At 39.1% G+C, this 12,305-nt stretch overlaps 1 protein-coding gene across 1 annotated transcript in view; it reads right to left on the bottom strand.

The window, feature by feature from the left end:
- Positions 1 to 363: 363 nt before the first annotated feature.
- impg2a (interphotoreceptor matrix proteoglycan 2a) overlaps positions 364 to 12,305 on the bottom strand; it is a 63,422-nt gene continuing 51,480 nt past the window's right edge. The window contains exons 16-19 of the mRNA XM_078408594.1: positions 7,494 to 7,682; positions 6,112 to 6,313; positions 4,988 to 5,067; positions 364 to 1,384 (exon numbers count right to left, since the gene is read on the bottom strand). Coding sequence (XP_078264720.1) covers positions 1,327 to 1,384; positions 4,988 to 5,067; positions 6,112 to 6,313; positions 7,494 to 7,682 — 529 coding nt within the window. The 3' untranslated portion in view covers positions 364 to 1,326. The remainder of the gene's footprint in view (positions 1,385 to 4,987; positions 5,068 to 6,111; positions 6,314 to 7,493; positions 7,683 to 12,305) is intronic.

Below are 12,305 nucleotides of genomic sequence, written 5' to 3'. Positions count from 1 at the left end.
TCCAATTCTGATGGAAGGACCTGAAAACGTAATTGTTTTTCTCGCCATGAATGCTGTCCTACTTACAAAACATCTCCACTTTCATTTCAGAGTTCCAGCAGCTGTACGTTCTTGTTTTAAGCATGCTAATAAATTACATTGATTGGGTTTAAGCATTCAGTGCAAACCTGACCATATCAAAACTATTTTTTAAATTAAAAAATACAACAAGCACATTACATAATTTAAATGGCTGTGGAATGGATTACGAACGTGACACGATGCAAATATTTAATATGTGCTCAATAATCATACATATTGATATTCATTATTAAGATGCATAAATCAAGCCACATTGATGCAGCATTATAAAATCAGAGCAGTTTTAAACTGTAGGAGTGATAGAAAAAAAAGTACAGAATTCTGTGAAGTATAACAATTCACCTAGATGTGGAATACTGGCCATCGTTGGGTTTTGAACCCCTATCTTAGGGACACCTGTACATAACAGCTCCCATAACATTTTCAATTTCAACAGTCTGACTTATGAACGACTCAGGCTGTGTCCAATTTTAGTATTTTTCCATTTCTTATCAGTCTCAGGTGGTTTTGATGCTATTTATTACAAGACTGTGAAGATCTCGTTACCATATTGAGTGATGTTTGTGTATTTGCTGACTTTGGGACATAATTGATTGATTGTATAAATGAAATCAGTTCATTGCCAGAGGATGGCCTGTACAAATCGTAGAAATGTGTCCAGTATATTTTAATCGCTGTTCATGAAAGGATCTTGTTTTCAATGAAACCAATGAACTGCTTCTTTAACAGTTACAGTGCTAGAAAGTACTTTATTTCATTCCAAGTTTGGTCCAAATCTAAATCAAGTTGCAGGCCTGACCATGGGTAAAGTGGCTACATGTAGCTAAAATTAGTGTCAGCCCTCTCAGCTCTGGAGAGGAAAATTGGCTAGTTTTTCCAATTCTGCTCCGTATCCACCCGAGTGGAATTACAGCTATCATTTTACAGCCCTGTTTAAGCATTCAGAATTCTTCTTTAGACCTATTCATTTACTAATAACGTTCTGCTGTTATGATCCCTCAATATTGCAAGAAATTTTACTCAACCCTACAGAGAATTTCACAGTATTTAAATACTATTTATAACATTATTTCCTTTCTTCTTAAGCTTCTACTTATCACAAACTTGATAAAATTCTAATACAGCAATACTGTAACTTCAGAAATTAATAAAATGATGGAACCATATAACAACCATGTTCAATGTTACTAATGTGTTTCTGTTACTATAGTAACAATGATTATGTGAGCACCTCGACAGTCATATTCATTTCTTGCCTTTTCCATCATTGGTAGAAGGTGTGATTGATAGAAGATTGAACAATCTGTACAGAGACAAAGGATTCATTTATCAGCAACATGGTGCAATTTAATCTCCTCTATGGGGAGTAAGCAGGAGTTCCACACCCAGCATGTAGTCAATATTCTGGCCTGATTATTATAACTGGTCCTCTATTGATTTGACCTGATGAAAACTGAGAATTAATTCTTCTAATACCGGCACAGTGTCGCAGCTAGTAGAGCCACTCCCCACAGCACCAGAGATCCCGGTTCAATCTTCACCTTGGGTCCTGTGATGTCTGTGTGGAGATTGCTCCCACATCCCAAAGATGTGCAGGTTTTCAAGTTAATTGGCCTCTGTAAATTGTCCCTAGTGTGTAGGGAGTGTACGCGACTAGTGTGAATGGGTGATCGATGGTTGGCGTGGTTTTGGTGGGCCGAAAGGCCTGTTTCCATGCGGTATCTCTAAACTAAACTAGCTCAAGTGATCAATGTCCTCTCCTTCATTCTGGAGTATCCAAAATATAAACAGATATTATCTTTCTAAATAGTGAGAAAACAAATAATTAGTTTCTCTCATCTGACCCAATCAGTTTTTCCATCAATTCTTTTTGCTCTACTATTTTCACTTAGCTTCCTCTCAAGTACACCCATGCTACTTTCCTCTTGTGCAGCAAGCTCCATATTTATACTACTCTCTTGGCCCCCATGTGGTCTCAATTGCAAGTGGAAATGTCTACTGCCCTGTCAAGTCATTTCCTAATCTGTAACATGAATCAAAAGGTCACCTTTGTTTTTACCTTTCAGACTGACGAAATGTGTGTAATTCTAGAATCATGCTAGCACATCATTATTGCTTTTTTCTTGTAGATTTTTCAGGCGTTTCCTTATTCCTTTTACTAAACACAGAGCGTAACTGTTTACGATTATCAAGGTGATGTTCAACCCAGATTTAATGTTTGATGTAAGTTCTCTAGTTTTTGTTTTTTTTCGTACTCAAGAAAACACCTTTTTGAAGTTTTCTTTTTATGGCTTTATAGATCCATTGTTGGTGATAAACGGTGTCATTCCTTCCCCCCCCCCCCCCCCCCCCCCCCTCATTCTCTGTTGCAGATTGTAAGTGTGGGAATTCGACTTTGATGTCTGGTGCTATTATTGGCTGCTCGTTGCAACCTCACCCTGATTTTCAATCCCATTTAAATCATTATCAGGAGGGAAGGACATCAGGATCACTGGCACCCCTTCCCACTGAGACTTTTTGGTGCTTGGAAACAAAGTTGATTTTACTAATTTGTAATGATATTTTACATTAATAAGATATTTTAATAAAATATTAAACTCAGAATTGTTACCATTTATATTTTCTCCTTCTGAGTGACTAGCTTGGAGGATTTCTTGGGTTATTATCTATGGCTCTATGGGAGAAAAAGAAAATAAATGTCCATTAGAAATAGCATCAATGTACCTTGCTATTGCTTAGCTGGGCTGGTCAGATGTATCTAGGCCCATATAACAATAAATACTCTTCATCTTAACTTTAAATAATGTAATTATTTTTATTCGTTCCATAATGATTCACTTTGTCAATTATCTGGATACAAAATCTGTGCAAATAAACTTAAACTGGAAATGCATGGTGCGCAGCAAATCCAAAACCTATATTCGGATGTGGTGCATAGTCTTAAGAAGGATCCCAACCCGAAGCGCCATCTATCCATGTTTAATAAGCACACAATAATCATCTATATTGATATTCATTATTTAGACACATAAATTAAGTCGCATTGATACAGAGTAATAAAATCAGAGCAGTTTTGAACTGTAGGAGTGGAAGAAAACTATTATGTTTTCTGCCTGACCTACGAAGTTACTCCAGCATTTTGTGTCTTTCCTTGGTAAACCAGCATCTGCAGTTCCTTGTTTCTACATTTTTCCATGGTACCATTCCAGTATGTTTCATTAAGCTATGCTGCATTAATTTTAAAATAGGTTTCATGAGCAATTGAAATTATTTGCATTGCGGTTTATTCAATGTTAGATTGCTTTAGTTTGAGCGAGGGACCGTGTGTTCTGGTCATCAGTGACGTATAACTAATTTGGTTTTAGTTGTTCTGTTGGTGAGACCAGCGGCATAATCTACAGTTAGCATTACAATCATTAAACAAAGTGGGTTCTGAAGATAGACACAAAAAGCTGGAGTAACTCAGCGGGACAGGCAGTATCTCTGGAAAGATGTTTCAGGTCAAGACCCTTCTTCAGACATAGTCTGTCTGCATGAGCTTTTTGAGACTTGCCACATTTTCTCAATTGGTTGAAAGACAGAAAATAGAGAGGAGCAATAAAATGGTCAATTGTGGGTTGGGTTGCCGTGATGAGTACCATACTGCAGTGATCTGCACTAGCCTTCAGTTTTTCGGAATCAATATGAATGATTTCATTGACGGGACTAAGTGTAATATGTCCAAGTTTACTGATGGTACAAAACTAAGTGATTATATGGGGTTGTAAGGAGGATGTATAGAGGCTTTAGAAGTATATGGACAAGTTAAGTATATCAGTGAAGATGTAACAAGTGCAATATAATGTGGGGAAAATTACAGGTCATCCACTTTGGTAGAAAATAAACTCAGCACATTTTTCAAATGATTAGAAATTGAAAGGTATCGTTGTTCAGAAGGACATAAGCACCCTGTTAAATTAGTCAATGAAGGATTCAGCAAATAATTAGGTAAATGGAGTAATTGTAAGATTAAAGATTCCCTACCAAATATGTGCAGTGCCCTAGTGACATTTTATGTGAAATACCGTGTACAGGTCTGATCTTTCATCTCTAGGAAGGATAAACTGAGGCAATGTGACAAAGATTTGTCAATTCATTCCTGGAAAGAGGATGTTGTCCTTTGAGGAGACTTTAAACAGAACGGGCCTTAACCCAATTCAGATTGATTTGAGAAGAATGAGAGACATTCTTATTGAAACAAATTCTTACATGGATTAACAAGGCAGGTGCAGTGATAACATTTCCCCTGGTGGATATGTCCAGAACCAAGGGTCACTAAGGTTTGATGTGAGAAGAAATGTCTTCACCCAGAAGGCTGTGATTCTTTTGAAGTCTCTTTCCATGAGGGTGGAGAAAGCTTGGTTGCCAAGTACATTCAAGACAGAGTTTAAAGATAGTTGAATATTAGAGAATAAATGGATGTGGGGTTAATTTATGCAAGACAGCACCACTGAGGAAGAAGTTCAACCATGACATTAATGAATGGTGGAGCAGGTGCAGGGGGCAAAATGGCCTCTTCCTGCTTCTACTAATGTTTTTTTCTATCAACATCATTTCGAAATGATCCAGTTGTGTCTTATCCACAACATGTTGGAGAATAGATTTTAGATGGTGTGAAAATTTCTTCCTGTCGTAAATAGATTGAATTTTAAGATTATATCTCGTTTTTTATTCCTCTAATATGAGGAATTTGGTAACGTTATATGACGCTACGTAAATGTAAGGGGGTCCCTTAATCCTGAAACACGCCAAGTGATTTGTGCCATGACTTTGTAGATGTCCATATTTTACTATAAGACAATATTAACTTTCATATTTGTCCCTTCTGCTGTGCCAAGATTTTGTGAGCACAATATACACAACTTACGTCTGATGTTGTCGCACCAACTCTGCAAACTGCTTATCCTTCGTATACAGATCTATTATCCGAAGTCTGTCTTGAATTTCCTAGAAGAGCAACAATAAGCACAGTCAGTAGCTTGATAATTAAGTCGGTCTCATTTTCTAACACACTAACGAATTTTGTAAGTTAAGCTAGTTTCATGACCTTTTGCTTTTGTTACAGTGTCACTAATGAAAACAGAAAATAATAAACAAAATCATATCCTGCCTACCATTGTTTCAAGCCATCTCAATATGTTCTACAGCAGGGCAAGTTATTTTGAACATATATACTGATCCTAGCGACCTAGAATGATAATTCTCATGCTCTTTTTAAAAAAAGGTGACCTTCCACATTGACATGAAAGTTTTCATGGGCTTATTATCTTATCCAAAAGGAAGAAACTCTGTAAATGAGGCACAGGGGTGACAGCCTACATTTATCTAATTGAGTCCCCAGAGCAGGAATTGAACCCCAAACCTTCTCATTTCGAGTTTAGGATGCTGCCAACTGAGACAGCTGACATAAGTAGTGGTTAAAATAATCACTTTGAACTTGACTTCAGGGGAAAGATATGCAACTAAGATATGTTTTGCCTGGTAGCCAAATGGCTGTGATTGATTGATGAAGAAAATTATCCAAAGTGTAGTCATCAAAATTGCAATTCCATTGCAGAAAATGAAAGTTCATCAGATTTGTCAGGCAGTCTCTTGTTATCTTAAGTGAAGAACATAACTCTCATGAGGCTTACAAGCTTACTGTTGTAGAAGTATGACTTCTGTATGGCTATACTTTATTTTGCACCATAAATTAAGATTCCATCTAAGTGACATAGACCTACAAGTTAAAAATCATCTATTAACCCCATATGTACTTCAATGTTAAAAGTATTTTTAGTGATGTGGCAAATTTGTAGTGTACCCATGGTTCATTGGAAATTTTATTTTACTAAAGCAGTGTTAACACCGATTATTTTACACAATCGATTGAAACCAAATCCTCACCAGGCACATTCGTCATTGAAGCTGCATTGGACCTAACTTCACTGCATAATCTAATGCAGCTCAAATAAATTTAAACTACAAAACCTTAAACTTTCTGAACTCTACCTCTTTGCTAAGTTCAGTGCACTCATAGACATGTCGAATCTCATCACTGCTGAAGTTGGCAGATGTCTCTCCACTGCTTGAACTGTAGGGGGATACATGTGGGTAGCGTCTCTTGTAGTGACTATACGAGGTCGTGGCATCACTCTCATACATAGGGTTATGTTTTGTTCCATTTTCTGCTGAAGCCAGGCTATCGTCATCTCTAATGGAGAAATGGCACATGTGTTTTTCTTTATTTTTGACATGTTAAAACTGTAAAGACAAACAATATAAAATCTTTTTCTACGTTCTTTGAGGAGTAACTGAATAGGACTTTTATTAACAGGCAAGGACAAAATTTGAGCATTTCTTTAAAAAATTGTCACATCCACCAAAATTTGATAGAAAACCATAATCTTCAATTATTATTGGAAAAAATATAGTGCAATGTTCAATCTTCTGATGATAACTGAATTCTTTTTTTGCATTTTAGATTGAAAATGAAGAAGCCAGAGCTGTCAAAGATTGCACAAGCTGAGATTCATTTTTATTGGAAAAAGGAAGGGAAATTTATGAAAAGTTTGCTAAAATAGTGATGAGAAAGGCTGGTTCCACCTTAGAGTTCTGGTCTAATCAGAGCAAATCAACAGTATAACTTGCTCAAGGAAAGAATCAAGTTGGGAATTCAGAAAAAAAAAACATTTTACCAAAGAATGTTTAGAATATGGATCTTGTTATGTTGTTTTTAATGGGAAAGCTAAATAAACACGCATAGGAGAAAAGAAGAAAAGACATATCGATGGAATTAGCTGGTGTACACTGGAAGAGGCTTGTAGGGAATGCAGACCAGCTGGACGAAATACTGTTTCTATGTAGAAGAATTGATGTCATTTCCATTGAAGTTTGCTTTGGGTTCCCCGCAGAAACTAAATTAGCCAGAATTTGGGTTTTTTTTAGAATAAAGGATGGAAGGTACTCTGGTGGAAGGGTGGAAGGTTCTATCAATGGGTGGATTTCCAGTGTATCTCAATTGAGTTCTTGGGTGCTCTGCAGGCAACTCACCAATGATGGGGAATAGTCTAGTCTTTCACCAGAGTCTACTGGCACGTTGGGGTTGGGTACTAATCTCAAGGCATCAAACATGAGTCACAAGTTCAAAAATTCATAAATTATAGGAGCAGAATTAGGCCATTCAGCGCATCTAGTCTACTCTTCCATTCAATCATGGCTGATCTATCTTTCCCTCTCAACCCCATTCTCCTGCCTTCTCCCCATAACCCCCGACACCCATACTAATCAAGAACCTGTCAATCTCTGCCTTAGCAGCCTGCTTCATATTGTTCTAACAAAGGGAGGACCATTCATCTGCTCTTTTTAATCTATCCATTTATCTAGGTACTTACTCTCTAGATTCGTGAGTTTCACTTTTGGCATATTGAGCACGGAGCATTTTGGCTACAAGGAAAATCACAACGGAAGCTACCAAAAGGAAACCAGCCACTGAGGTGATAGCAATGCCCACAACGAGTGTTTCAGAGACATACTCTTCACAGTGCTCTCCTCTGTACCACCAGTTCTCACCCACACGGCACCTGCCAAGACAAAAAAGTAGTTTTACAATGAGATTAGTGGGCAAAATTAGAGCACATGCTATTGGGGGTAGGGTACTGACATGGATAGAAAATTGGTTGACAGACAGAAAGCAAAGAGTGGGGATAAATGGGACCCTTTCGGAATGGCAGGCAGTGACCAGTGGAGTACCGCAAGGTTCGGTGCTGGGACCCCAGCTATTTACGATATACATTAATGACTTAGATGATAAGTACCATTAGCAAATTTGCAGATGATACTAAGCTGGGGGGTAGTGTGAATTGTGAGGAAGATGCAATAAGGCTGCAGGGTGACTTGGACAGGTTGTGTGAGTGGGCGGATACATGGCAGATGCAGTTTAATGTAGATAAGTGTGAGGTTATTCACTTTGGAAGTAAGAATAGAAAGGCAGATTATTATCTGAATGGTGTCAAGTTAGGAAGAGGGGATGTTCAACGAGATCTGGGTGTCCTAGTGCATCAGTCACTGAAAGGAAGCATGCAGGTACAGCAGGCAGTGAAGAAAGCCAATGGAATGTTGGCCTTCGTAACAAGAGGAGTTGAGTATAGGAGCAAAGAGGTCCTTCTACAGTTGTACCGGGCCCTGGTGAGACCGCACCTGGAGTACTGTGTGCAGTTTTGGTCTCCAAATTTGAGGAAGGATATTCTTGCTATTGAGGGCGTGCAGCGTAGGTTCACTAGGTTGATTCCCGGAATGGCGGGACTGTCGTATGTTGAAAGGCTGGAACAATTAGGCTTGTATACACTGGAATTTAGAAGGATGAGGGGGGATCTTATTGAAACATATAAGATAATTAGGGGATTGGACACATTAGAGGCGGGAAACATGTTCTCAATGTTGGGGGAGTCCAGAACAAGGGGCCACAGTTTAAGAATAAGGGGTAGGCCATTTAGAACGGAGATGAGGAAGAACTTTTTCAGTCAGAGAGTGGTGAAGGTGTGGAATTCTCTGCCTCAGAAGGCAGTGGAGGCCAGTTCGTTGGATGCTTTCAAGATAGAGCTGGATAGAGCTCTTAAGGATAGCGGAGTGAGGGGGTATGGGGAGAAGGCAGGAACGGGGTACTGATTGAGAGTGATCAGCCATGATCGCATTGAATGGCGGTGCTGGCTCGAAGGGCTGAATGGCCTACTCCTGCACCTATTGTCTATTGTCTATTGTCTATTTTAAATCTGTCACCTCATTGTGCAGGCACGGTCTACAGGACCTCAGACCATCTGGTGACCTAGTTCAAAGTTAGTTGCCTTGATCTTAAGAAGGGAACGAGAATGGAAGGTTAGGCAGAAGAGTTTAACTGGTTAACTGCTGGTTAGATATTAAAGACATCAGTGGTCAGAATGATATTCTGCCCACTTCAGACACCTCAATCTACTACCTGTGTATGTAAACCAGCTTTCAGAAGAGCGTGAAGCTATAAAACACTTGTAAGAGATTATGTTAAAATAATCAAAATAATAAAACAATCAGATGATTTGCCACAGAAGGCAGTGGAGGCCAATTCACTGGATGTTTTCGAGAGTTAGATTTAGCTTTTCGGGCTTAAGGAATCAAGGGATAAGGGAGAAAGCAGGAATGTGATACTGATTTTAGATGATCAGCCATGATCATATTGAATCGAAGGGCTGGCTCGAAGGGCTGAATGGCCAACACCTGCACCTATTTTTTTTCTATGTTTCGAATTCAGATGGTAATAAGCTTCCAATGATTAAAAGAAAGTAGAAGGACGATGCAATTTACTGGATTTATGGCTGCTATTTTGTTGTTACATCTGCGAATGTTTGCTTCACTATGATTTCCTGGAAATTAATACAGTGTGCACATGAAAGGAAAATATAACAAGCTTCATTGCAATTCTTTATAACAGCAATGATGTGGAAAATATTAATTAGGTACTTCTTTACATCTTAATGCGTGCATGTGTGTGATCTTTTTTTTAAGGTGATAATATGAATTAAAGCAAGTAAGCCATTCAACATCTGACCAATGCCAAAGTGATGATTCTCCAGTCTTGGAACACCAGAATTGTTCACCAGCAGTATTTGCAGCAGATGATTTTGCAGAAGGAGATCAATGGCAGGAAAGGCCTCCCTAATGCAAATATATCGCAGAGGGTTTCTTCCAGATAGCCCCATATCCAGGAAAGAAGCGATCCTGTAATTATAATGATGCAGAAGGGAGCTATTTGGCCCTCATGTCTCTGTCTATGCAGGCTCTCAGGGGAACAATCACTTGAAGCCCAATCCTTCTCCTTATTCCTAATGCCCTGCAACTTAGTTTTTTCTCACCTGTGGCCATCAAACCCTCTGATTCTTTTTGCCATTAATCTACATGGAAGGGCAATTTACATCTCTTTGGTATGCCAGAGGATAATTGAGACTGGGATGAAACGCACAAGACTTCACACAGACAGCACCAGAGGTCAGAATCAACCTTACAGCTGTACAGAAGTGTGAACGTGGGGCAGGCAAAGCCTTGTTCTTGCATATGGGACCTAGGAAGATCTCTGCTCCTCCTGACAAAAGAATAGAAATAAACATTAAAATTAAAATATATTTATGGTTAACTTTATTCCAAGTTTTATGTGGCTCACATTGAGATCAGGCAAAAGTCATTATTGACTCAGCTGTTGACTACCTATAGAATTGATCCGTAAGTGGCTTGACAATGTCATTAAACATAGGGCGATGAATCTGTGCAATTCATTGCCACAGAAGGCTGTGGAGGCCAAGTCAATAGATATTTAAAAGGCAGAGATAGATTATTGATTAGTACGGGTATCAGGCATTATGGGAGAAGGCAGGAGAATGGGGTTAAGAGGGAGAGATAGATCAGCCATGATTGAATGGCAGAGTAGACTTGATGGGCCACATGGCCTAATTCTGCTCCTATCACTTACGAACTGATGGACTTAATGCAAAACCCTTGCAACCATGGGGAGATAATGGCTGCTATTTCATCTCTGACCCCATGCACACAAAAAAAAAACTTACAATTAAAATCATTAATAATTACATAGTTCTTAAGAAAAAGACTTACTAAACTATAAAGTTAGTCGCGCTAATGGCTGCTGTGAAACTACTGCATTACTGTAAAAAAAAAATCTGCTGCCCATATCTGGTCTAGCCTGTGTGTGACCCCAGACTTTCCATAACATGATTGACACCCAACAGCTCCCTGGAATGTCACTCAGTTCAGGAGTAATGAGGGATGGGTCATGAATGTTGGCCCAGTCAGCAACTCCCCACATCCGGTGAATGAATGAAAAAGCACTTATATCCTTAAAGCCAGCAATGCATACAGGGAGTTTCATTGCACAGTCTGATCCCTACTCTCCGCGGGCCGTGATTTGATATCTACTCTTGTTCCACGGTCCTGATTCTTCAACAAGATTGAAAGATATTACCCCTGCTGACAAATTCTTGCGGTGTGAGATATAGGGCTTATGGCTTTCATCCCTTTCCTGTGAAACTCCAATACTCAGAGCGCTCTACTATAACTCATTCCATGACAGCGAGGCAGTAAAGGATCCTTCACCTGCACTGGGGAGTCCCAGGTCTTGCAGAAAAATTCTGTGCATGAGAAAGAGGCACCTCGGGGAGCAATAGCTCTCACTCCTCTGCTGTGGTAGCAAGCATGAACTGGGACAGATCACGTTGCATAATTGGGGTTGCAATCTGTCTGCCATTTTTTGAGTTTCCAGATGGCACGAATATCCCATTTTCAGTGAAAAGCACACAATTGCACTTCATTATATCTTTCTGTTTGAATGAAAATGTATTTGGTCGCTGGATGAGAGCTCTCCAGCTCACAGCAGTTAAAGTGCATGGGGTTTCTTTCACCGAGAGTGGAGCAGGGGATGGGCTGGTGAATGGGTGAGGTGGAGTATTCATTGCCTGGGGGGGGGGGGGGGGGGGGGGGGGGGGGAGCAGGGAGGGTTGATGTGGGGCACAGGTGCATTGCAGCTATAGAAATCAACTGGGATTCAAAACTACTGGTGTAATGTGGTTTGTCATTTTCACACGTGGGAGAAATGTGTTATTCAATAAAAGCGAATCACCTTGTATTATGTGCTGCTAATTACTCCAACATGTATATTTTGTTTCTCTGTGTTAGAGAAATTTGTTAGTTAATGAAAGCAAGTTACCATATAATGTGTGGCTGTTAAATATTCCAATGTGTAAATTTGTAAGGTTTCTCTTATTTACACATCAATAAATTTACATGACACTGCAGTAAATGAATAAACTGGCAACATTTACTCCATCTGTTACGGTCTTTAAATTAGTTTGCCAAACATATCAGCAGTGCAATTTTATTGATTTGTATACAGTTCTGACAGCATTGTGTTTAATTTTATTGCGTCCACTTTTGGTCTGTGGAATAGGTTGCAACCTTGCATGCGACAATTAAGATCAAATGACAATAAGGCATTCATTTAATAAATTGACATTCCCAAAAAAGTTAACATTCTTATTTTCCAATGTGGCATACAGCTCAAGTAATTAAATTAGAATTTAATGTTTGAAATATGCCCCTTGAGTCCTTATTGTGGTCGATCTGTCAAATGGCAATGGCATTTATCAAAACTATCAAACAGTGATTGGACG

This window comes from Rhinoraja longicauda, chromosome 12, assembly GCF_053455715.1.
Source record: "Rhinoraja longicauda isolate Sanriku21f chromosome 12, sRhiLon1.1, whole genome shotgun sequence".
Lineage (NCBI taxonomy): Eukaryota > Metazoa > Chordata > Chondrichthyes > Rajiformes > Arhynchobatidae > Rhinoraja > Rhinoraja longicauda.
Note: the sequence above shows the minus strand (reverse complement) of the source record. Positions and strands in the feature narration are given on the sequence as shown.